Source organism: Anas acuta, chromosome 3 (genome assembly GCF_963932015.1).
Source record: "Anas acuta chromosome 3, bAnaAcu1.1, whole genome shotgun sequence".
NCBI classification, from domain to species: Eukaryota; Metazoa; Chordata; class Aves; order Anseriformes; family Anatidae; genus Anas; species Anas acuta.
In genome coordinates, this window is record NC_088981.1 from 48,049,372 (window position 1) to 48,076,838 (window position 27,467).

Here is a 27,467-nt window from a genome sequence, read left to right on the forward strand (position 1 = left end):
TCAAAATAAAAACTGTAAAGTCATTAATAAAATCTAAAATCGTTTCCCAAAACTAACAAGCATTTGATTGAAAAGCTTGTTAAAAAATTCAACTCCATACATGTTAGAGGGCCAATATATGAAATGCTGATCATCAAAGTGATGATCTCAAAAATTCTTTTTGAGACATGAAAAAAAGGGGAGAGGTAACACATAAAAACAGATCAACCTTACAAGAGATTATTTAACCCATTTGCTCACACAGTTTTTTCAAACTCAAGATTCAACTTTTTCTGCAAAAATGTACGTATGAAGTATGATACTGACTTTAACAAAATCCATTATCATTTATTAAAGCAGACAAGAGTGCTAGGAAAAAGTATTTTTTAAAAGTAAACATAAACTGGAAATTTCCCTGACTATTCTCCCCCTCTTAATTTACAGACTAGGGTCCTGCTAAGCCAGACTTTTTTAAAAAAACAGTTTATGTTGGAAGGGACCTCTGGAGGTCACCTGGTCCAAAACACTTTTATCCATGTATTTAACTGCCCTTGATGTGCGTCTCTCCCACGAGCTTGTCTATCTTCCATCAAAGCAATATTCACTTTTAGCTATCACTTATATAAATCCAACAGAAATTTTACCATGCAAAAGTTAGTAGATTATTACCCAGTTGAGAATTACATATTTTAAATGTATGTAAGGACAAAAAAGTGCAACAGATCCAAATAAATTTAACCCATTGAAGCAGTTGATTTATTTAAATTCAAACTATAAGGACCAGTTGACCTGTCTTTATTATTGTTTAGACCAGTCTTTATTATAGTATAGACCAGTTTCAATAAAGCGTGAAACTGTATGTGTATGAATTTATGGTGCTGTAAATATCAGGCAGCAATGCACAACAGATTTAACTTAACATTGCTATGCAACAGTTTTCTAGCAACAGTTACTTGCATTCGGAGGCATTTGGATAATGACTTCAATAATGTGCTTTAGCTTCTGGTTAGCCCTGAAGTGGATAGGCAGTTGGACTCAACAATCTTTGAAGGTCCCTTCCAACTGAACTATTCTATTCCGTTCATCTGGGACACAGCACAGACCCTGCATTTCTCACATTCTTAGCACTCTCATGCAAGCTAGCTAGAGCAGAGCTCCATTATAATACTGTTGCTATACAAAAACTACAGACTAACATTCTTACACACACGATCACATGCAAAGAAAGTAATTCTACTGACACAATTCAGTACTAAATGCATGACATTCAAAATGTTGAGATAAAGATGCCACATGAAAAAGTTGAAAGTATGTATATAAATATCCTTTGATTTTTGCTTAGCATCCCCACTCGAATTTCATGGCTCTCAACTGAATTTACCTTCACATACTCTTTTGTTTTCAGAGCGTTGAGTAGATCTCGGACAGGGGCTGACAATGAAAACTCTGCTGCTATTTCAAGGTCCTAAAAGCAACAACAAAACGAAAGAATATCCTTTAAACTGCATTTATTTTAAGCATATAAATAAAAGTGAATATCAGCAAGGTACATGAAACCCTGACATTTACGTACCTTCCTCAGCATTTTAGCAAATCCAAGAGCTTTGGAGGCCCTCTCTCTAGCCTCATGAAACAGTTCTTTGAGTGCTCGGCTGGTCTCTATAACAGACCTCCTGCAATATTGATAGAAACGATGTGACGATGCATTAATAATTCATGTTACATTTACATAACTATTAGAAGATAAGAAGTTTTTATACATATATCAATAGAAAGAGCATAGGAAAAATAAGCAGCTGGCTGAAATCAACTGAGCTTTTGCAGGCACATTTTTGATATGGATATAAAAATAGAATTTAAAGGACATTAGATAAACAATTTCTGATACCCTGAATTAAAAGAAGGTTATTAGGTTTCAAGTGCACAAAATAATGATTCGTTATTACTACATACAGAAATATCAGCAAAAAAGTCCACGGAGTCTTGCGTTTACTAAATTTTCATTCTAAGAATTAAAATGCAGTAAGTACCTGTCAGGGGTAAAGAAACACGAGTAAGTGTGCTTATTATTATTAAGCCAAAGGGCTTAATACCTTATTTCATCTGATGCAGTACTGTCATCGGCACTGGCCCAAAATTCATCACAACTGTCTTGTAGTCCAGAATCTAAAAATATTCCTGTAGATTTCAGCAGCATTCCTGCAATATCACTGTAGCAACAGAAATGGTGGAACTTCAGTCTTATTCAGGTAGCACAGCACCTTAAATTTCTTCCTACTCTGTCCAAGGCAAGAGAACCATGTTGCCAAGTCCGCCTGCAGAAACAAGCAGCATCTTGGGGGCCCCTCAGTTAATCTACGTGCACAGGGCTAGCAGGAACAGGCACTTTCCACAGAAGTAGTCATTCCGGTCATAGACAGAGTAAGAGCAATCTGCACGTATTGGATCCTACAGTTACAGTCATTGTAATATTCCAATAGTTCACAGAAAGACTATCAACTGCTCACTAGGGCCTCAAGAAGCCCAGTCTGGGAACCCTGAACAATTACTGACTTCAATAAATATCTGGTATAAATCAGCATCATAAGCAGAGTAATTAAAACCTACCAGAATAGTTTTCCAGCTTGAGCTTCTCCTCCTCTTATATAAGGAGTTATTTCTTTGGTGAAATTCCATTCTTCCTCTAGGAGATTTTTTAAACTATGAGACGCTTGAGGTAACTGCTGTAGCATTTGGATCCAGCTTCGCATATAATCAAAGTAAACCTGCATACGGAAAGGGACAATTTAGACAGAAATTGTTACTCAACATGTAACTAAGAATGACAACTCCTCAAATCAAGAAGCAATCTTAATATCATACAATTAGTAGAGAACATCTCTAGATTTTTGGTTTGCTGTGACTTAAAATGGGCTACTTGTTTCCACATAGAGGGTGCAATTTATGACTCAGGAAATAAAAGATGCTACTGAAATATTTAGTAACGTGTACTCTCCACAATACTTTTCTGAAATACCTTGCTTGCTGTGCTGCAATTCACCATCATATTGGTGAATACACACTGTGGCTAGAGTTATTTAAAGCAGAACTGCTGTAAAACATTTTCTAAATCTTTTATTAACTGAAAAACTCCTAAAAATTTTATTTGAACATACCCTCCTGGGTATGGGTAAGTGCAGCGAACAGGCCTATAAGATTCTGCATTATACCTTGTATCCATTTATATCAAGTCTTACCTCTCGCCTTTATTTCATTATTATTTTAAACCAACATAAAAATCCCATTAAGTACAATTCTTCTTCAAACATTTGCCCTCAGGCATAGCAATGAATGCAAAAAAAAATAATAACATTAGCAGCTATTTAATCGTATATTTTAGTTGGATAATCCATAATATCAACAAATGTTCCTCATTAGAAGCTGATAAAACTTCCTATTTATTTCAGTTATTTTCAGATCACAGTGTTATAATGCCAAGATAAAGAAAACCTTAAAACTTTACTCTGGGTTAGGTAGGGACTGTGTTTTTCTCAGTCTGTAGCTCCATTCCTGATTTTATTTAATTCTTCTTTCACTCCTAGCCCAGCTTTGTCTTCCTTAGATACTGTGCCTGCCTATACCAGGAGCACGCAAAGAAATACAAAGACTAAGTTCTGTGTGCCCCCTCCTAGACCTCATTAATCCAATCTTAGCCTTCTGATCTCCTTCAAGTTTTCCCTATCCCTACGTTCAGTTCAGATCTTTGCCGCCCTCTCTGCCCAGTTGTCCCCATCTTCTGAAAATCTTGACCACTGGCAACCCTTTGTTCTCCACTGGGGCTGCCACTACAATAAACTGCAACTCTGAGTAGGCACAAACTGGTTCTTAGAGGTCTAATAAAGTCATTCTAACTTACACAGTCCTGCCACCATCCCGTTCAGAACTTACGAAAAGTGAGATCCTTATACAATTGTAACTGACATCAAAGTTCAAGCTCTTGCCTCACAGCATAATAACACTACAGCTGCTTCACAAAATAGGTGAGGAACTTCAGAACAGACAAGGTGAATCATTTTCCTTTTACCTTGCCAGGTCATTTCTGCTGGAAGCTTCTACAAATTTCAGATGGAGATAAAGGCAGACATGCTGCATAAGAACCTTTAGGTAAAGTAGTGTATTTTTACCATTATAGGCAACAAAAACCGCGTAACAGGAAAATCTATGCATCCTCAACAAAGATGGTACCAAAAGCTCTGCCTATAAAACACTAATAATAAAGTACTGAGGTAAATCTTGTTCTTTGGTTTTGTTTTCCACAGAACAGTGAGGACTAAACTCAGACAACTCATAAAAAAATAAAAATCAGTCACATACAAGGGAACAATAAATTAAATTTACTTGGGAGGAAGCTTTCATTTGTTATTATTCAGAGGCCAAGCATTTATCTAGAAAATACTTCTTTGTGTTTAGCTTATTGCAATAATGAATACTCATTAAAAATAAGGCACTTTTCATGGATGAATGCAATACCAAAGTATTAAAACACAATGTTATTCAAACATCACTTTTTTATTCGCTACTAAATTGCATTTTTTTATTCACTACAAAAAGGTTATTAAACACTTAAATATTTAATATGCAATTTACAGGTCTATGTATGAAGCATTTTATTGTAAAAACGTGCTGTTTACAGATCTACTGTTCCACAGGCCAGTAAACAAAAAATTAGTATTGTCTTTGTAATGGTAACTTGTTTAAAATGACAATGGCTATTATATTCCAAGTCCATTAAAAGAATAACAGTATGTTAATGTAGCACAACAGCAACAAAAAAATAGCAAGCCCTACATCCACCAGGAACAATAGGTTTCTACAAGCAATATTTTGACCAACACACTTACAGAACTCCAAATGCCTTCTCCTTTTTGAAGCTTACCATTAACATTTTATGCAGGTCCTCTTCGAAAGCATCAATGTTGCAATCAATCGTTTGCAAGTCATCTAACACCTCACGTAACATAAACTGGTAATATTGCTTCATTAGCAGGCCACCCTTCAGAACCTCTTTACACTCTCTCACTAGCTGCAAGAGAAAAATCCAAAAACTGCCATCAGTCAGGACACTACTCTTAAATTGTCCCTGGGATGTGAAAGTTTAATCTGTCAGACACTTTTGTCTTAGTTTATCACTAAGTAATTTCTAAAAGATTTTAGAAATCAATACAGTCACTCTGTACGTCTCCAGTAGAGATCTGTATTAGTTTTCCAGGATGGGGGCAGACATTTCAGATTTTGTTCAACCCATGGGGCCACAACAGGCAACTTGTTGGATATTTTAACAGTTCAGAAGTGGGACAAGTGGCCTCACAACCACAAAATCCAACTTAAAACAGAAGCAAGTCAGGAATAACACACAGTGTTATATAGAAGTGTTTGCTTTTGGCCAAACAGCTGTCAACCCTACCTGAAAGCTTACAGATTTTTCAAGCAACAGGCAGAACCACAAACAGAGGAAGACACAACACAACAGATTTCAAATCTACTAACAAATCCACACTAACAAATGCCTTTTTCAGAAGCCCTTCCAGTGCTAAGTGTGTATTCTTCTGAAATTATTATCAGTCTGAGACCCCCTGGCATATTCTCAGCACTGACTTCAGTAAATCAAGAGTCTGAGATCAAGAGAGGGAAGAGAGAGTTTCATCTGGGGGGTCAGGGGGAATGGAGTTAGTTGTTGGTTGGTTAACCTGATTTTTAAACTTTTGTAATGGCTGTCCTGGCAAAAGAAAATATCAGTATCTCAATGTATGAAAAAGCAAAACATCATGACAGCATTATTCATATGCCTAGAGTTCTTTGGGATCTTTTATAGGCCAAAATAAATTACACTGCATCCCCAGCAGGCAGGAGAAGCAAAGGTTGTTACTCTAAATGCTTTAACTCTAAACTCTTTAAGCTCTGGTCTAAGATTTGTCAATAGTTAATGGGAAAAAAAGGAGAAAAATAATTTATTGTAATGTGGAAATCTAAAAATTAGACATTTATATCCCTAATGTGTCATATACATAAAAATAAAAATGTATTCTTCGCTCTCCACTCAATCACGTACAGTGTACACAATGCTCATTTACTGTTTCATTTTGCGCTTGGATCCACTAAGGAAAACATAATTTTTTTCAAAGAATTTAAAATTGGTATCTAACTACTCATTATTCATAGAGACAGGACTTAGTAGTATTATTTGTCCACAATGCTTTAGTATTGTATACTTTACAGATACTGGCAAAGTCTTCTAAACCCTGCAAAGAGTGTAATTTGTCTATTCAGAAATAAAATATTGTTAAAACATCAGGTTAAAGAGTTTTTTTGTTTAAATAACATTGTCATACACTAAGGTGTAGTGTTATTGAACAAGTGAACATGGGATTTACAAGCAAACAAACAAAACCCTATAAAGCTACTTTTAAGTGTCAACTTTTGGAACAGAAACTCACAAGACAACTCACAAGTCAAAAATATGATCTGTAAGGAGCACACTACAGAATGTGCACCTCACTTAAGCTGAAAATATTAGAGCTGTTATTGGTTTCTTTGATGAGTCACTTTTCTTTAGGGAGTTGTAGAATAATTTCTTTTCTGCAGAGCAGATGGGGGTAGGTCACAGAGCCTCCAGAGTACTGTAGTTTAAAGTGAGCAAGTTTATAATACATTTTTTTTTCTAAATATTTACCTGACCTATAAATTAGTTATCTGTCATACTTACAGTACGCTATAGTGCTTCTACTTACAAACTTAATGGGTCTTGAAGAAGAAGAAATTATGTAACTTGCATTTTTCTAGCACAGTATCCTACAATCTGGAACTGAAAAGTTTCTGTGCATTGACCCAATTTCCCCCCTGACTTTTATAAGGAAGGATCTTTTGTGACATGGCAGCATCATCTATGGGATGATGCAAACCTTCAGAATATGCAAACCGGTGTTAAAAAAAGAGAGATCTGATAGATATTTTACAGAAGATCATGGTGCTGTAAGGAACTTGATGCAGGTTTTAAGTGACAGAAAGTGCCTAATTTAACCACCTAACAGAAATAAAGCATATGTACATGCACACGCACACACCCCTCCACTTGCCAGCACAAATTCAGAACTGGTGAGAACCAACTTGAACTGATGAAGAACTATGTTGCCATCATGTAATGGCAAACTGCCGAAGAGGACAGCTCTCTCAAAAACACAGACCAAGCAGGATCACAACAGCTATTGCTGAAAGTGAAAGATAAGATGGTTCAGAAAAGGGAAGTTAGTGATAAAGGGCAAGAGAAAAAGTATACTGCTGGAAGCATATAATCTGTGATGTTTTCCTTGTTCTGTATTAGCTGCATAAACTAAAGTGGGACCCAGCTTCCACCGGAATAGACCAGAGTATCTCCAAGCCTGGCTTCTGTAACTCTGTAATATTCCGTGAACCTGCAGAACAAAACAGCCCCCTAGACTCTGTTTTGAGCCTGCTCAAGACTATATTCTTCAGGAAACAAACAGATTTATTTGTGAAATAGGCTCTAAAGCTCCTTTGCCCGTTCAGAAATACTGCGTGGGAGAGGAAGCATTTGCTGAGTTCAATTCATTTTTTCAATGTAATTAGTGAGACACTATAAACCATCACAACAGTTTGTAAAAAATACATTGTTTTCCAGGAAGAAAACAATTTTTGGACAATTCAAAGTCCGTAAATGTAATACAAGAAATAGGGGCAAAAAAATATTCTCCGTCTCTAGGGAAAAAAATAGGATATTGCACCTTACAACACAGTATACAAAACAATAAACTTGACCCTTAAGACTGAAATTGTAAGTCCCTTGCTAAAAGAGATACCAGAAACTTATTTGGTTAGGACCATAAGGTACTATAACAATTGATTTTGGAGGACTGGATAACTGGAATGTGAAATCATACTCAGCCAGATAGCTTATTTTAAAAGTTTACCCTGAACGACCACCTGATGAAGCCATGATCTAATTATACTTGCCAGGGAGATGACTTTAGATCAATACCATTTTTCGAAGTCTAGTCCATGATATACTAATACTGGCCAAACAGCCCTCCTTGTAACAGGTAACTATCAGAAAAAAGTCCTCACAGAAAATTCTCAACCTGTGACAGGACTGACTATCTTGGTAACTACCCTTATAAGATCCAATATTTGTATACAAAAATATGTTGGGAAACAAGATCGTTTTTCATTTTGTTTTTCTCCTTAGTCAACTTACACTATGTGCGCATTGCGTACTGGCAGAGGTCTCATATTCACAAAGGAAAAAGCTCAACTCAAATGTAAAACAAATATTCAGACCTTTAATTCTGTCTTCTTAAAACTTGTTACTCTGCCTAGGAAAGCCATATAGAGGTAAATGTGCTGGACAAGGTTACATAGCTTATAATGCAAATGGAACAAACACTATTTACCTTCGCTGGCTGATAATTCTTTAATCACCAGTTTTGATTCCTGGAAGTCTAAATCAGAGAGGTATACATAACCAGTTGTTTACTATGCAAAAACCACAACTCTATATGAAATACAGGCAATTTATTAAAAAAAAAAATCCGTATTTATGCATTGACAGTTCTTAAGCAAATCCTCTTTAAACAGATGACCTTACTGTAATGAAAGAGACAAAGTAATTTCAAATAGAAAAAATAATAAGAAAAAACAAAACATTTGAAGCAAACCTGTTTAATACTCAAAAGAGATGGTTCCCCAGCAGGTCTTTGTTCCAACCTGAGCTTCAGACACTCGTGGATAACATTAAGCAGGACTCGGCAAAGGACCAAGAATGCAGGTTCAAAAGATGGTAAATCCATGGATTTCAGCTCTTCCCATGATACAGTGCTGCATTTTTGCTCACAGCAAGGTGGGGAATTTAATAACTGCACATAATCTGAACACAACATGGGATCTGGAAATTCTGAAAACTGTAACAAGAAATAGGTGTCATGAAAAGGATCCCCAAATTCTTTAAGATTTAAAGTCTGTTTAAAGTAGCATATACAAAAGCCTATTTTTAAAAGTTAATATTTTATTACAGCTACCTATTAATTAACTGGCAAGTCAACCATAGAAGTTTCAATTCATTTAATTTTTTTTTTGGTGGTGGGTTTTTGATTAGTTTTATTGATTTAAAGCTATTTATTTATTTATATATATTATTTTTTTTTTATTTGAGGATCACCAAGCTGAGGAAAACAATTATGGACCCTTAGGAGTGAACACATTTTCTTACTTTATGGCTCTGCTTTAAAATAATTAAATCATCTATTAAAGCTCAAAGATTCCTTCACTACACATGAAGAAACTGCTGTTTGAGGTTATAATTAAGTTATCTCTAACATAATATAGGAATATATATATATATTCATGTTATTTTAAGATACCATGCTTGAAATTTTCACAATAATAATTATGGCCTTACACCTATGACTGTGACTGAAGAAAGAAGTTTGCACTTGGCTATGTCACATGAGTAATCTTGTTCTTTTTCGAATACACAGCACATCAAAAGCTTTAAGCTTTCTAACTTTATATAAAGCTCCACATTGTAAAATAATGCAATGTTCATGAAAGCATCACTAGCTAAACTGAACAAAACTTTTGAAATATTTTCTTCTGAACTTTGGTAGATGTAAGAAACTGAAATTACAAAAGGAAGATTGAGAAGATTAGGTTGCTTTTTTCAATTACTAAACTTACTTTCATTTAAATGAAATCTACATTTAAATGAAATGACTTTTCTAATTAGAGAAAGTAATTGAAAATATCTGAACTGTACATCCTAGATATCTGAACTGTAAGTCTTGTCACAATGTTCTAAGAAAAGATGTACATGGAGGCTTTGTGGAGTTTAAACTAGCAAGAAAATTTGTACCTCAGTATGTGTACAGTTCTTAACAAACCATAGATAATATAAGATTTGTTTAAGATTGTTTTATTTCATAGCTGCTAACTATGAGACTTGAATATCTTTCATTCATATATTAGACGTAACTAGTATTTTCTAGGTTTTCTTCAGTCAAATTTAAATAACAGCACTACACAGGAGATAGGATAAGAAATCAGATCAAATGGTACAGTGAAACCTTTAAGTTAAAATTTTTAGCCACTTTTAAGCTCCTTTTCTAATAGAAAATAATTATAATAATTTAAAAAAATCAACACACATTTATTTCTTTACACCTACACAAACATTTTTGACATTTATGCCTAAAGTGTTTTACAATCCCTGCTTCCTCAGAAGAGCCACACAAAATTACGGCTATTGAGAAGTCTGTTTTTTAGTGTTTTTATTTTTTAATATTTTGAAGTTTGTCAACTGGCATGTGGGATGGGATACCACATCCACTACTGACTAATGTTAGCACAAAATGCTACGAGCTGCATATTTGCAAGTGGTTTATAAAATCGCTATCTCATTATACAGAGATGGCGAACATGCATTGGTGGGGATTTCCTCTACACCTAGTTTAGCTGAAGTTTAATCACTAGTTGATCTTAAGTGTAAGAAATTCTTAAGATGCACATTCAGGTCTTCTTTTTACTAAATCTCTTTTAAAAAACTTTATTTTCTGAAGAATACTGTCCATGCTAAAAGCTTTTACACAAAAGACTTTCATTAATAATAGGTCATGAAAATGTTCTACAGTACAACAAAATATCTGAGACATACAACCCTCACTGTGATGCAAGCATGGTGTTGGAAAATCTAGTCATAAAAATATTAAAGAACTAGTCTATGAATAAACATAACGCAACAAAATTGAACGTGTTATTTCATTTTCTAACATTCAGACATCAGCACGTTACTTTAGGGCTTAGTTTTAGATACTTAATCATCTATTGTTCAACTTGACTAATCGTAATCTTCTGCAGGCCCAATGTGAAATACTCTCCAGTGTCTACAAAACACTTAAAAAAAAAAAAAAACACAAAAAACCACCACATTTATTAAGATCCTGAATAAAATGTTAAAGTGCAGCCATTTGAATAAACAACAAACAGGATGCAATGGGTTTAAGTAATATTCTAATCAAATAACTTATTTAATTTTGTAAACAATAGAAAACAATAGCTATTTTCTCTGAGAATCAAATCATATGACTTTTACATAAAACACTATAGTGCCTAAGCCTTGTTAAAATCTCAGAGCGCAACTATGATGAATGAAACTTGTACTTTAAAAAAGAACTCTACCAACACTCATCTGTATAAGCATTTACATACATTTATGGTGAAATTAGCATTATATTGCTAATTTCTTTCAAGGTACTGCCAGTTACAAAGACCAGCCAATTCAAAACTGTCAAAACTCTCTTCTATTCTAGTATGGTAACATCTTCTGTTACAGTAGGTATCACACTTCTGACAAGCAGTATTTTCTCTTTGACAGCCTTCATTTAATTTTGGCACAGGAAAGAAGTTTATGATTGTGTAACATTCACCTTCAGTCATATACCCTTCCTTAAAGGAGGACAATACTCCAAAGAAAATGGAATAATTACTGAAAATGAACACTTGAAGAATTCACAAGAATAGAGGAGAGAGAAAAGGTTATCCATACATCTTTCACAAGACAACCACTGCTAAATTACCATATGGTTTCTGTGAATCTTCAGTAAAAACTCTAGTTTCATTAACTTAGTAAGAACCCTCACCAAGTCAACATTTCAGGTATTTAGTAATTTTGAAAATACATTCAAAGGCATTTTTAATCTCCCCAAATTATACATTATTGTCTTTCTTTTTTTAAAGGTATTTCTGCCTGTATATTAAGATAAACATCCCACCTAAGTATATATGGGTTCTGTTTTGGTTACTGCAAAAGATACCTGCAGGTTTTGCTTATGGACTTCTTAGTGACTTCTTAGTAATACACAAAATTTTTAAATACAAAACTGCTTAAAACATTTCCAGAGTTGAAACCAATTGGAGAATAAAAATTGAATAGCTTTTTTTTTTTTTTTTTTTTTTACAGTAATCTCTACATTAGCAACAGTACACATAAAAACAAATTTCAAAAATCAAATTACTTTATAAAGATAAACTTAGTTATCCTTACTTAACCTCCAGGGGAGAAAGGCATTCTTGTTTCTTTGCAAATGTGACAGTCACACAGCAATGTGCCTCAGACCACATACAGTATCCATATTACAACGGGCACATTGGCTAAGAAATCCTTTATCCAGAATCCACAGTTAGGCCCCACACAGTTCATCAGGGAGGACAAATAATCCTAACTACTAGCTCCTCCTAACATAAAATTGCCCAGAAGTTAGATAACAGTTTAAGTTAAGAAACAATATTCTGCCTTGAAAGAGCTAGTGAACACAAATTACCATATGAAATGTCAGCATTTACTGCTTATTTCATAATTTTATTAATTAACAATTATTCTTTATTAAGATTATAGAATCACCCAACGAAAAAAATAAATTAATTAAGAAGTAGTTGAAGAAAGCAGCATGCTAACATGACTTTCTTTCGTAGATTTCAAGGTTAAGAGTCCATTTACTTATCCGATGTGGACTCAAGCATAACATAGCACCACAGAATTTCATGCATATAAGAGAGGAAAAAGAACCAAAACAATTATGATGTTTTTATAAAGGATGTCTTGCAGAGAGACTTCCAGTCTTGAAGACAAGAAAAGGAAAAAGTGTCACTTCCACACTTCCATAGTTATTTTTCTCTTTTAATTAATCGTTTGTGCCTTATTTTCCATTGCAATTTTTCTGACTTGAGGCTTTAGATGTTAGAACATTTAATGAGCCAAGATGTTATCAAAATGTAATTTAAATTACAAATACAGAACTAGGTTGTGCTGCAGACATTCTAATTCAGATCAAATGATAGATTCACTTCTGTTGAAGTAGAACAGGGGTCTTAACCATAATATACATTTATCTTCCAAAAACAGCAAAGCAATCAATACTTTCATAAGATCCCAATTCCTCCAGCTTCAGTTAGAAACAATACTGCAGATGGGGGTACTCCTGTTACCCATTCACACCAGTACCAACCTACCTCCAGCTGGCAATCACTCCTTACCAACGCCATACGAGCCCTTTGCAATGAACCATGCATTAGCTTGTGCAGTCTTAAAATTAGCTTCCTCAACCCCATTTGCTTCAGTGCTTTATCTACAAATGGCCTGTAAATAGAGGTCAAACAGTGTTTGCTGCAGCCTGCCTCAGCACTGCATTCTGGAATAACCCAAGAGGCAGAGTCATCCTCAGATTCAAGCCTATCAAGCTTCCTTGAAAAATGGTCCTGAAAGTCAAAATTTGGCTTATTAGTAAAATTGTTCTTGATGGCTTGTCTAAGCTCCTCAACGTTCTCCTCAGAGATTTGTTCTTCACCATCACTCTCCTCTGTGCATGTTCCTGAGGATTCCTTTACTTCTGTTTCCCTATCAACTTCTTCATCCTCTGGATCATTGTCCTTAGATGGTCGAGGAGAAGGAATTTCAAACACTGGCCAGCCAATGTCAGAAAGATTTTTGATGCCCAAAACAGTCCCCATAATCCTTAGTTTTTGATTTAAGTCTTTTGTAATGTTTAACCATAGACAGAGTGCCTGCACTCTGTCTTGGAAGTCCTTTGCAGCATATTTTTCGTAGTCCTTTTGAAGAGCCTGCAGAGATGGATAAAGTGCTTCTATATACTCTAGCAGCTCCATTATCCGCTTTACTTGCTCAAACGAGACCCGCTGGCGATGGAGGTGTTCGTGGTAACTTGAGTAACCCAAAGCACTAGTTCCATGCGTTGTTTTGCAAACTCCTTCTCCTGAAGTACCATTGAGACTGGCTCCGTTTTTTACACAGGAGAAGCTTCCATAGTTCACTTTGAACGTGAGGATTTCATTGATAATGTCGGGGATAGCTTGACGGGCTGCATAGAGATAGAGGTCTTGGTCATTAATGCTCCGGCCAGCATGCCAAGCTTGCAGCTCCAGCCAGATCAGTTCATTGGATCGGTTCAGCCAGACAGAAGAGGTGCTTTCCTGTCCTCTTTGCTCCCTGTCCTTTTTCTTTGAGACTGAGGTAAGTTTTAACAAAAGCCGCAGGGTTTCAAAGAATTTCAAGCGGTCTGCTGGGCAATCAGTCCTAGAAGTCTGGCGTGCAGTTCTGGCTATTGGCATGGGCACAGAGACTGGAAGCTTAGCATTGCTACAGCCAAGGCTGAGGTAAGGCTTATTGAGATCAACATCTGGAATTGTTTTTTTTGGCAGAGACCCACCAACTGAGTCTAACATAAATGAGCACTGCACATTTTTCTTGTGATCTCGTTCTGTTGTCCTCAGGGTGTCTCGGATTTTTTTCCCTTGCTTATAGCTGTGCTCCTCCACGTTCTCAATGGGTTTCCCATTATCTTTATGCACAGCCTGAGCTGGTACACTCATCTTTTCTGTAAAAGAAAAAAAAAAAAAAGAGAAAGAATCTGACTGCACCAACAAGAAAAATCATAATTCAATCAGTTCCCAATCACATTTTCAGGGTGTGCATATTAAATTTCTTAGTATCAATAAAACAAAATAGGCAAGGGTTGAAGTACAATAAATTCTTAGCAATTACCACTAGTATAGCAGAATCAATACTAATACCAAAGGATTTTTTTTCTCCTCTTGCTTTAACTCTGATACAGAAAGGACCTCAGAGAATTTTCATTATACTGAATATGTCATCTGCAGAGAACTGAGTATGATTAAAAGGAAGAGAATGTTTTCCAAGTTCATTTTCTATACAGTTGTCAAACAAGCTTCTAGATAAAAACTCAAAATGCAATAGAAAATTATTAAGATTTCTAAGTCAACCTGAATTAAAAATACTCAATTGTACATGCAATCTCATAAAAACTGAAGCACGCATGGATTTTGAAATCTGGCTTGAATGATCTGATCCCAGGTCTCGGGGAATTTTCTGAGTTCTGGGAACCCCTCTGTAGTCCTAATACACTACCTCCAGAAGCCTACTTCCCCATTCTCCCCAGACATAATAATTTGCCTTCTCCCTTACCACAAAACAGCAGCCCTTTTCTGTCTAATTGTGCAAGTACCTTCTCTTCTCTTCCTTGTCTCTCCGCAGCAGCAGCAGCCCTTACTACTTTTCTGCAACACTAACAAAAGTATTTCAATCTGGGCTTTGCCAGAAAGAACTACTTGGTAAGTATTGGAAGTATTAAAGAGTTGTTCTCTTTCTCTTAAAGATGACGAGGGAAGCATCTATATGCAGACTAGCTGCAGTCTAGGGATCAGCAGCTGGAACAAAACAAGCTGGTCACACTCCACACTCCCCTCACTCCCCCAGGGCCCCTACTTATTCAGGGACAGAAAAGACCTACAGAATGATGGCTGAATACTCTGTCTTCTTTTCACTGTTCACTGTGTGATTCTAAGGATTATGTGTTGCACAACTCATTCCCCACTCTAGAAATAAGAACTTCCTTACGATCTTCACTACTGTGCTCCTAACTATCATATCAATTCATATCAGTAATAGCAATAAGATTGTTTGCAAAACAGTCCTATTCAGTGGAAGAATAATATTATTCCCTTTCTATGGATGGAAAAGCATGACAGAGGAAAATCAGTGGAGCCATCACATTTCTGGGTACCAAAAATGGAAAAAGCTATTGCTCAACATTACAGAACATCGAGCACTTTTGTGTTCAAAGCTTCTTGACTTCCATTGCACCTCAAATTCCCAACACTTTTGCAAGCAACATCACTGAAACTCTAGCTGCTTCTGGGAAAAAAATAATAATAATAATCACACATTAAGGTTTTCATTTGTGTTACTGGTCTAGCATCACAAAACTTCTCATGGCAGAGTGCTGTTATCCTATGATGCACTTCACTGCTTTAATTATCAGATCACCCTCCATTCTTGTTTCATTTGCTACATATGTTCCAGTATCTGCCACACAAGAAGGTACAGTCCAGTTTTCTTCATTTCAAAATTCCACTCAATCTCTATTCAGTTAAGACAGTTTTCTGGAATTGATGTGATAACGCAGCTCAAAGACTATCAAAATGTATGCAGACAAAGGAATTGTATTAAGGTTGCAGAGCTGTCTGAAACAAAAGCAAATGTAGAGGTATGTGGACAAAGCACCTTCCTCCCAAATATATCATGTACACCAGACAATACTGTATACCTGTGATCTTCAGAAAAAGCTAATAACAAACCCTTCAGTAGCTTAGGTACTCTTATGATGAATTATTTCTAGAATGTTACAAAAGTCTTCAAAGTACGGTAACAACTCAGGAAATACGAATGAATGGTACAGCCATTTACACAGAACATGCTAACTGAAGAGTGCAGAGACAGAAATATTCAGCCTCTGACGGGGACCTGAAAAGAGAAAACACCTCAAGGATTTAAGTCATACCACAGTGATAGTGATCAGACCTCCTTTTGGTAACAGCAGCAGTAGATGTCAGTCATTTGAGCTTGTTCAAACTCTAGATCTGTTCAGAAGGAGGAGAAGTACACATATGCAAAGAAATCTAAGTTTGCACGGCTTCATTAGAAAAGGAGGAGAACACCTGCTTACTATTAAACAGTGAAAACACAGATCTGGACCATCAGTCCTCCAAAGCAGATATACTGAAAGAAAAGCATCCCACACAACTGATGACTAAGAGCATGGGTCCCCAGATTCTGCAGCTAGACTTAAGGGCAGAAAAGACAAGTGGTGAAAATAATAAGAAAAAAAATGTCTCTACCTATGTGCAATTTAGAATTCCATTTTATGCATTATTTAATCTTTCTAATTTAGCCTGCAATTCAAATTTAGAAAATTAGAAAGCAGTCCCTGCTGAAAAAGCTTTTAGGTTCCTCTCTGGCTAACATTAGAGGCTAGGCCAGGTAGGGCAAACGAGTCTCAGAAAAGCACACCCTCTCCATTTCCAAGCATGGCACACCTGGAAGCTCATGCTGCCAGGGGCTGGGGTTGGAGAAGGGGTTCTCACCAGTTAGCAGAGAATGATCCTTCAGCTAAGAGCAGGAAACCTCATGCAACACACATCCAGGCAAAACAAATTCTGACATTTTCTAACATCTCTGTTCAGAGGCTTACAGAGATCCACCAGCTAATTCCACATTTAAGAACACGTTCCTAGTTTAAGGGAAAAACCCTAAATAAATCAGGCGTTCTGCCAAAGGATCAAACTCAAGATAAGGTTTGCTGGTAAAGACAGTAACTTTCATTAGCCCAACGGGTAACTGGGAAATCCAGACAAGTCTTTGGCATGCTACCACTTCTTAAGGTCTAAAATAAAAGCAGGAGACATCAAAGCTAAATAAAGTTGAACACAATATCATTACAGACTTCTTCTGAGATACCATCTATTTTACCCTTCTTTCCTTATCCTTAAGCCATTATAATAGCATAACTGGTGGGGTTTACTACCCCACCAGTATGGCATCATTATGGACAAAAACAAGGGACCACCAAAACCAGAAATTTAAATACACACTACACTACTCCTAATCTGATCTGCTTTTCTTCAGTCATCTTCCCCTCCACTTTCTACTCTGCACCCATCTTTCCAATCCCCACCAACTCCTGCCCTGTCTACCCAGCTACTTCTGCCACACCTCACCCCATTCAAACTCCTCCTGCTGGCGATGAGCAGCTCTCCATCCTGTTCTCCACGTTCCTTATACATGCTCTCATTCTTCACAGTTCTGGCTCAGATGCCCTCTACAAGTTGTTTTGATAGTTTCTTTCTCTACATTGCCTACACCCAACAGTTAAGAGCACAAAAATGTGTCTCAGCTTTCTAGTCTAGGGCATGAACAAAGCCCAGAATGCTGCAGAGACGTTATTTAAGTTCCTGGAAAGTTTCTGCTTGAAGACCAGAGCTTGCCTAAGTCTAGCAATCTCTATGACACATGTGAATGGATATTTTTTATTCACATTTTAATCACATATCCCTAAGAGCTAATATATATTCAACTAACCTGTTGCTTGGAAATAGAATTCAGTAGACATTTTCCTCACAAGGATTAGCTCAGGAAAGTAGCTGGGTAAAGAAAACTGTCCAACCTTAACCTTACAATCTTAAAAAGTCATTACAAACCCTGTTTTCAGCTGTTAATGAACAATAAGCAAGTTAATAATGGTGTGACCTGCCACATTGGCCCCTTCCACTCTCCATATCTAAAAAAATACAATTTAATCCTCACCAGAGCTGTACCATACCCCCCGCAGGATTGGGGTAGGCCACAAGATGCATAATAGCACTTAACTCTGAAGAAGAAAATCTCTTCTGAAGGATATAAGGAAGAAAGAAAAAACACCAAGATATGGAATAGGAAAGCATAAAGATCCTGGTTCTCACTGAAAGCCTAACGAAGAGAAGCAATTGGAGTGGTGCATAGTAAACAGGGCTGTTACTTGTACTTTAAAATCACCACTTGCATTGCTATAAAAACTAAAAGCCTGGCACAGAAAAAGCAGAGACTTGCAGAAGGGGAAGAGAACTTCATGGTTAAGGCAAATGACTGCCATTCTAGAAAACTAAATTCTATTCCTGACTCTAGCTAAATTTTGTGAAGAATGCATCTTAACTCAAGCTTTTTAAAAAGGCACTCACTAAAAAGAGCTGCCCAGCTTCAGGTCTCAGTTATGAATACACCGAGTATTTGCAGCTGAAGTAATCTGGAGCTCTGCTTTCAATATAGAAGATGCTATTAAATAACCCAATAGTCAGGCATGAGGGAGTAGAGCTGGCTGCATCTCAGATCAACCAGCCAAAACCAGAAGCAACCATAATTCTGGGGATAATTTGTTTCTATATGCAAGATACTCTTGAGCAACTTAACAGTCTGTTTATTAGTATTTCATTCAGAAACCATCTGATTTGCTTATAATCTTGGAATTTTCAATGCTATGATAGGACAACAAGGGCACCTGCAGAAGATGTGATCAGTTAAATTATTTTTTTAAGTATTTTGCATACATACATCTTCAAATATTTTTGTTTTAAAATGTTGCAAGTTCTCCATTTGTCTTGCAATACAAGGTAGCACTGAGAAACTTTATATTGTCATATCCATATATCCAGGATCAAACCATAATTCAACATTTTTAGCATAGGAACTGCTTCTTACAAATACGGAGTTTATTAATCCCCCTTACACTGATTTTATTTCAGCTATTTATGCATCTTTCTTTGAATAGCTATCAAGTACAACAGCAGCGAACATAAAAAAGTAACTCAGAAACAGCTTTGCTCCTGGAAACAGAAAGCTACTAAGAGATCTGCTATAGAATTAATTGAAACTAATTTTACATATTACATTTACATCTACTCAAATGCTGCTGTGTCAGACAGCAGTACCAAACCCTCACTGGTTACTAACTACAGATATTAGCTAGCACCAGCCTAAGCCAGCACCCATCTAAGACTAAGAGTACTGCCGAGCGTATTAAATTGCATTCCACACCACAGCTGGCACTGCTGTGAGGAGACAATGGCCCTAAAAGCTAAGAAAGACAAGCAGCAAGAATGCATGCTCTGCATCTGCAAGAAAGGAGAAAGATGAAAGTGGTTAGCAGAGATGAAAAACACAGACATACCCCAAACCTCACCAACGCTGAGGTAGATTAGAAAAGGATCGACTTAGTACTTTGATGGCAAAAAAATTTTGAAGACCATGTAAAATAAATGAAATCCCCATTCCATTCTGAACTTACAATCTAGTTGCCAGGTCTTCTAAACCACTTAAGTTTATATTTTTAAACTTATTATTCTCCTTCAGTATTCATCTTCACTTTCCCTCCCCACCAAAAGAGACTAAAAAAAAAAAGTAAGTTAAAAACATTGTAATTCATTATTAGACATCCAAAGTGCCCTAATACTTGTATATTCATCGATCCTAACAAAGCCCAGGCACAATCATCTACCAATTGCTTCAAAATACGTTTATGTTATTAAATAAAGAGATGCCACTGACTCAAATGCATCTGAGAATTCTGCAATAAATATTAAAATCAATGGTATAACTGTATGAGTTCCTACTAGTAATTTTCTTGCAGTTTTATAATATAGGCTTAACTTAATTAGTAAAGCAAGTTCAGCTGTACTAAGAGACATTGGGTTACAAGTACCATTAACACCGCGTGAGGTAGGTAGGCTTTATGACTAAGCAACAATTGACTGGTGAGAGGGAGCACACCACAGGCTCCTTGTGATTTTAAAGAGCTCACTAAAAAAAAAAAAGGCAACTAATCAAAAGGAGAAAATAGAAACCTATCCCTTTTTAAATCAGTCTGAAATACAATGAAGTAGAGAGATGCAATAGACAGTATAATGATGCACATACTCATCTCCTGCTAGTATCCTATGGAATGTCATTTCAAATATAGAACTTAATTTTTATACCTTTATTAAGGGACCCAACACTAGCTGCATCCACAAACACATGGCCGCATGTGACAAGCAGCAATTTTTAAGATATTAAAAAAAGACAAACAACTAAAATTACACCTACTACAAAACAACTACTTTCAGAGTACTGAGTCCATTCCCATTTTTTCAATCACAGTCACAACAGAAATCACCACATAGGTGGCCATAGTTGCCTCCCTTCTTAAAGTAAGAAATTTGTGGTCTTCAATTTCTTACACAAATTCTCTTTTCTGCTTCCTATTTTTCATCACACATGCGCATGTAAAGACAAAGAAACAAAGCATGTGAGCAAGTTTGCACTTGGAGGAGTGAAAGGAAATTAAATATGGCAGTGACAAAGAATAGATTACGACGTATGGAACATGTACAGAACAAAGAAGGATATAGGAACCAACAACTTCCCTTCAAAAGAAACTCACCAGTTTATCTGAATCGATGCAGACTGAGATGTAGTTGTAAAAACAAAAAGGCAAGAAAAGTGTGTTTAGGATCCCATCAGCTAAAAGAGCTGATGACTAAAAGTTACTGTTATTTGTGCACAGGGACAGGATCTGAGTCAGAAAGAATGAAAGAAACAAAAGAGTAAACAGCACCCAACTGCAATCACTGCCCATCCAAAATGACAGATCCTTGTTTTTCTATTTAGCTTCTGATTACAGCATTCACTTCATGTGAATGTGTATACCACATTATGGCTGCAGTTTTTCATGTGCTATCAAGCACAAAATGAGGCCATTCAAAGATGTGCAACGGCATCGCTCCCTCAAAATGTTAATCATTTAAATAATCTCAACTTAAAATACTCCCTTTATTTAAAATTCTCATAGCATTATTAAAATAATGCTTTTTTTTTTTTTTCATCAACAACTTTTGCTCTGTAGTTCTGTACCACCACAATTTTCATATCATTCCCAATCACACTTTGTGCCACTTAGGACACAGAATCATAAGAGTTGTAAAAGACATTTAAGATCACCTGGTCCAACCGTCCCCCTACGGCCAATGTCACCCACCAAACCATGTCCCCAAGCACCACGTCCAGCCTCTCCTTGAGCACCCCCAGGGACGGTGACTCCACCACCTCCCTGGGCAACCCGTCCCAGTGCCTGGCTGCTCTTTCTGAGCAGAAATGGCTCCTCATTGCCAACCTGAACCTCCCCTGGCACAACTTGAGGCCATTCCCTCCTGTCCTATCGCTAGTTACCTGTGAGAAGAGACTGACCCCCAGCTCCCCACACCTTCCCTTCAGGTGCCTGTAGAGAGCAATGAGGTCTGCCCTGAGCCTCCTCCTCTCCAGACTGAACACCCCCAGCTCCCTCAGCTGCTCCTCATGGGACTTGTGCTCCAGGCCCTGCACCAGCTTCGTAGCCCTTCTCTGGACGTGCTCCAGGGCCTTTATGTCCTTCTTGTAGTGAGGGGCCCAAAGCTGAACACAGCACTCAAGGTGCAGCCTCACCAGAGCAGAGCACAGGGCGACAATCACCTCCCTGCTCCTGCTTGCTGCACTATTCCTGATACCAGCCAGGATGCTGCTGGCCTTCTTGGCCACCTGGGCACACTGCTGGCTCACGTTCAGGTGAGCATCAGTCAGCATCCCCAGCTCCTTTTCCTCTGCACAGCTTTCTAGCCACTCTGCCCCAAGACTGTTGCGCTGTATGGGGTTGTTTTGGCTAAAGTACAAGAAACAGCCCTTTCTTATATATCTCAATTTCATAAATTCTCCAGTTTGTTTCAAAATAGAACATTTTTCTTATTCCTGATCCTTGATTATGACGGAATTTCTGTGACTATTCAGTAAGCAATTTGCTTTCTTGCTCTGAAATACTGGAGGATGGCGGTTTGTTCAGCTGCCTTACAGCTGCTTCCACTCGCCCTGGAAGATAAACCAAAGTATCTTCCAATCAAGGTAACTCTTGCTTATGTAATCAACAGAAACCTTCATTTCATAGATTTTGCCAGAAAAAAATTAACGTCTCTGGAAAGGATGTGATTACTATTTCATAAATTTTCTGATTCTTTCTCTTTCTCTTTTTTTTTTTTTTTTTTTTTTTTACACAAGCAGGGAAGAGGAAGGATGAGGTCTGTTTGCAATGAGTCTTTCTGCATGTAAGCTAACCTGCTCTTGAGAAAGAAAAGGAAGATATAACAGGTTCTATTGTTTTTATTAATATAATTTATTTAAATATTTAAATTTAATAAAACTCAAAAATAATATTAGCATTTTGCAATGATAATTGTATGTTATGAACTTTTTTTCCTTCAACAAGTGCATAGAATTCTGAAATAGACCGAGAGAGATGTTCTCAGTGTTCATTTGCCAAAGAACTTTTCTTTTTTAATGTTTAACTTTTATAGACCTTAGTACTTCATAGTGTGTATATATCTAAAGTGTTTTGCTGCTTCTGATATAGAGTAAGTCACTTTCAACTAACTGGAACACAGAAAAGAATTTACAAGATGCAAACACAAATAGAAGCAGAAAAAGAACAGCATAACCCATTCTTTTATTTAAGTACAAGAATCTCGTGAGGTTAGGAGTCAAATTGACTCTTTCTTTATTTATTTTATTTTTATTTCCTACAGTAACAGGGAAGAGGCAAGAGAGGGATTGAAAACCCATGATTTAAAGTGTTGGCATTCAAATGTCCAAATTGAAGCTTCAATGCCCACTTGCTGGATTTTCATTCTTTAAGGTTATGACATTTGCCCAGACATGCAGTTTCCTAAAGGCTAAGTTTGGCTAATAATGTTGCAGATTATTTTCGTATATGACTCTTTGAAAATGCTCAACTTAGATTTACAGAAAAATATCGCAGCTTGTGAAGCACTTCAAAAACAGAAGGCTGAAAATGCATGATTTAAAATATCTTCAGTGCCTGCAATTTGGCAGTCCCATTACCTAGACAAATGGGTCTTGGGGAAGAATAGATTCGTAAGATTTCATGCTTATTTGTCAGTTTTTATGACCAGCTTCTCAGTTTTCAAGCTTCCTCCTTAAGAAGCAGCAACTGATTTAAGTTTCCTTCTATTTCAATCACTACTGCCCATTCAGGGTTTTGTGCCCCAACCCATGGGTCCTTCTCGGCTCCATCCAGAAAGAGAACCCTTTGGGTTCACCTCCCGTGACCTTGGAAACAAGAGTTTAATAAATATGTGTAGTAGGCATGAGACCATTTACAATAAATAATTAGATTAAAACAACATTGGATTTAATATATGACATCTGCCCCTAAGTGAAACAAAGGGGTTTTATAAAAACCTTCATAGGATCAAGAGACCGTTATATAGAAAACAAACTAATACGGACATTTTCTAGGACTGGCCAAGATCCTATAATCTGCATGAGCATGCTGCAGTTGTAGAGGAGAACAATGTATCCAATAAAAGGACTAAGAATTCATAATTTCAGACTGAAAGTTCACCTGCAGGTATTGTTTCAAGAATTCTCAGTACACACCCTCATGCTTTCTGCCAGAATTGCTGCTTTTTTGTTGCATTCAGGGAACATGAAGAAAATCATTACAAGCTCGAGGAATTTTAAGGTTCACGTTTATTAGACATTTCCAAAGGGCTTTGCCAGGAGAGTAATTATGACTAGTGACAAAAGGACAATACATATGGTATTATCCAAGTGGTGTTTACCACTTTTTGTTTATGAGTGTTCAAGTTAAGCCTGCTATCTCCTGCTCCTATGATGTTTGAGTTATCCTTATTCAGAACTTCAACTCTCACTTAGGGTGAGAAAGAAGGCTAAGAGAAAAAGAAGCATTAAGGTCTCCTCAAAGCACAGGGTGGAGGTATAAAAACAGCATCTTGTGTTTATGCTTGGTTAAGAGGGTAGTACCAAAAGGCAAATGTCTTTCACCTTGTCTTCTACTTTAAATTGCTGTTCCTGATATTAAATGAGCCACAGAGTCCTCTAGCATCCACCATGCATATGATCAGGTCTTCTTTTACAGGGGACACACGTAAAGACTGCTGGACCCCTTACCAAGTAATTCAGTTAACCATAAAACTTTAGGGTACCAGCTCTGTAAAAAAGAATTTATGCTAAATAAAATTATTGATCAAAATGCATTGAGATCAGAAATAAATAAACTGAAATATAAGTCTTGTCTTGACTAAGCAAGTACTTAATAGCTTGCGATCAACTATGAAAGTGCTTCCCTTTGTAGCCTCCAATACATCTCTAGTCTTCAGTGCTTTGGATATGCCTTAATTTTAGAGGAAAAGAAAACTTGAGGAAATTGATAAGGGTAAGAGTGGGGTAGACAGAGGTTTTGCTTCAAGTTTCATGCACTCCTTATTCACAAAAAAAGGAGACAGGGACAATGTTCTTTACGTAGTCTAAAAACTTCAGTAAGAAAGCATCACTGAACTAACATTTCAAAACATCCCAGTCAAAAAAAAAAAAGAAAAAACAAAAACAGGCAAGAGACACTTGTGTCTTATGAGCAACTCTGAAATTAATTTATTAGCTTAAAAATGTAAACCCCATGAGTCTTGGGGTAGAGGATAAATCATTCAGAAACTAGTTTAAACAGATTTTATAGTATCAGGGGCTTTTGTTGTTGTTGTTTGTTTGTTTTTAGTATTAAATGCAAGTCGGTACGCCCAAAATTAAACAAAGAAACAAACTCCGGAGACACAGGAAAGCAAGTCCCTAGTGCCCCAAATCCTTTCAGTTGTCTAAATAAAGAAAAAACACTACATTAAATGTGTTACATGCCCCTGTCTGGAAAGTTACCTCAAATTTACCTTTGAAATGGATTTGTTAAATTGACTTAACCCCTAAATTAATTCCCTTACTGAATTAAAAACACTTCAATCTGAGTAAAAGCATCTGTATACACATTCAAAGTCAATTAAATTGTCCATTCTGAAGTTTTTATTTATTTTTATTTTTTTAAATACAAAATACATTTTCCGAGATCACACATATAGGCAAAGTTAAGCTAAATGAACCACGAACTTTCCAGAAAAACCATGTTCTACAGCATACAGCACTAACCAATTTATCCAAGAATAAAAACATTTCCACATATTTTAAGATGTTCACGGCAACCAAGATCAGAATTTTATTATTCAGGAAACATGAACCATTCACTCGCAAGCAGAAAGTTAAAGAACTTGCTCCAAAACCTTCAAATCTATTAGCAAGGATAATCAACAGCTCCCTATTTCTCTTAAAGGTATCAATCTCCAATACACACTCAGCATTGAAGACTAAATAAATAGTATAATTTATAGTTCTTTCTAGTAATGAAGTTTTCTCTGATTAGAAATTAACCTTTTTTTTTCCAAAAAAAAAGCACAGAATTACAAGAAAATCACAGAAAGAAAAATTATTAAATCATATACCAAAAATAAGGTCAATGTTGCATTAGAAGAGTTTAATTTAGCCAAAAAGCACGATTAAAAGCCAATAAAAGGAGCTTAATAATTCCAATGACTACACAGTTAACTGTCAAATATTAGATTTCTCTTCAATTTAGTCTATAGAAAAAATCTTTTGGTGAATTTTCACTTAATGGTGACATTACTCAGAGGTTGTCTGAAGTGGAAGGGAATGAAAACCTTTGGAAGATGTTTGCATGGGCCCTTTTACTATCAACTTGCACTCAACAACTTTACTCTTTTAAGAATAGACTGTATTCCCTTACTTATGCTAAACCATTGAATTTCTTCACTTTGAAAATGTAATCCTTCCAAGTAAATACTCTCTGATAATGTTCTCTGTTTTATATGAAGCAATTTTTAAAAATTGCTCCCAAAATATTAATTGGCAATAGCCTTTCTGCCATAATAAGTTTGGCAAATAACCTTGTTTAACATAGATAAAAACAAGCAAACAAAGAAAGTACCTTAAGCGTATTCTGTATGAAAATACTGAACATATAATCTGATAAAAAAGTGGTGTTTGGTATCCATTATAAGCCCAGCAAAACTATTAAAACTGCCAGATTTTTTCCCTTTTTTTTCCCCCCTTGGAAGAGTAGTTTGAAAAGATTTAGCTACCGCATGGTTTTTTATTTTTATTATTATTATTATTTAAAAAACAAGCAATTACCACATTTTGTATTTGAGGAAAAGAATATTTAAAATCTTAAAATCCACATTTCAACCTAAAACTGTTTTATTTAGAAGTAGGTATCATTACCTAGTAACATTAGGAAAGAACATTTCTGAAGTATCTTTTGTTTGTTTGTTTTTTTTCCTAGATTTTGGTTTTTTTCCTAGATACAACTTTTTTATTATTTTGCTAATACTTGGGTGAAAGTAAACAGCGCAAAGTTAATTGCCTCAGTAACATTAAAGTGAAAAATAATCAGTTTAACCACTCCCATGATGATTTTTCTTCTTACACCCAAATTCATCTTTCTTTGTTGCAGTATGTGAGGTCTGCTTTCACTTATTTTCACTGTCCTTTCACTGTGCATCTCAGAGACTGGCTCCATCTTCTATATATATATATATTTTATTTTTTTTTTTTTTTAGGTAACAAAGGCTATGACCATGACTTCTTTTTTTTCCCCAAAAAGGGGGGAAAAAAGAGGAGAAAAAGCACACCTACCTTTCAAAGTGGCCCGGCTAGCAGGTCTCCCAACGTTATTTTTCTGATGTTTTGTTGACATACGCTTCATCTGGCGGGGTGTACTAGGAGGAGAAGTTCCATAGAAGGTGTCAGCACTTGCTTCATCTGATAATTCCTCAGGTTCAGATTCAGAGATCTTGCAAGTAGCATCTTCTGATTTGCACTCTTTCCTGAAGAGAATAAGTTAAACCATGATGTTAAAAATACTGAAAAAAAAAAGTGTCTGTTTAGTAAGCTAATCCACCAAAACAACCCAAGCATTCTGTGAGGCACAGTGAATCTTCCATATTTTCATGCCACAGCCATGTGGCACATGTCCAAGAGTTTTCACAACCATAACGGCAACATTCCAATCAAGGAAAGGATAGGCAACAGGAAACAAAGAAGACGTACATCCAGAGAGTGTCTCTAGGAGAACAGAGTAAAGAAAATCTTGCATGTCATT

At 36.3% G+C, this 27,467-nt stretch overlaps 1 protein-coding gene across 6 annotated transcripts in view; it reads right to left on the bottom strand.

The window, feature by feature from the left end:
• Positions 1 to 27,467, bottom strand: part of MAP3K4 (mitogen-activated protein kinase kinase kinase 4) — a 72,371-nt gene that overhangs the window by 31,366 nt on the left and 13,538 nt on the right. For 5 of the 6 annotated variants that reach the window (XR_011094924.1, XM_068676967.1, XM_068676968.1 and 2 more), the window contains exons 2-9: positions 27,002 to 27,192; positions 13,033 to 14,414; positions 8,688 to 8,930; positions 4,895 to 5,041; positions 2,587 to 2,744; positions 2,073 to 2,189; positions 1,553 to 1,652; positions 1,361 to 1,444 (exon numbers count right to left, since the gene is read on the bottom strand). Coding sequence is in view for 5 of the 6 variants with exons in the window: in XM_068676967.1 (XP_068533068.1) it covers positions 1,361 to 1,444; positions 1,553 to 1,652; positions 2,073 to 2,189; positions 2,587 to 2,744; positions 4,895 to 5,041; positions 8,688 to 8,930; positions 13,033 to 14,414; positions 27,002 to 27,192 (2,422 nt within the window). In the remaining variant the exon portion in view is untranslated. The remainder of the gene's footprint in view (positions 1 to 1,360; positions 1,445 to 1,552; positions 1,653 to 2,072; positions 2,190 to 2,586; positions 2,745 to 4,894; positions 5,042 to 8,687; positions 8,931 to 13,032; positions 14,415 to 27,001; positions 27,193 to 27,467) is intronic. The other variant, XM_068676970.1, reaches the window with a different exon arrangement.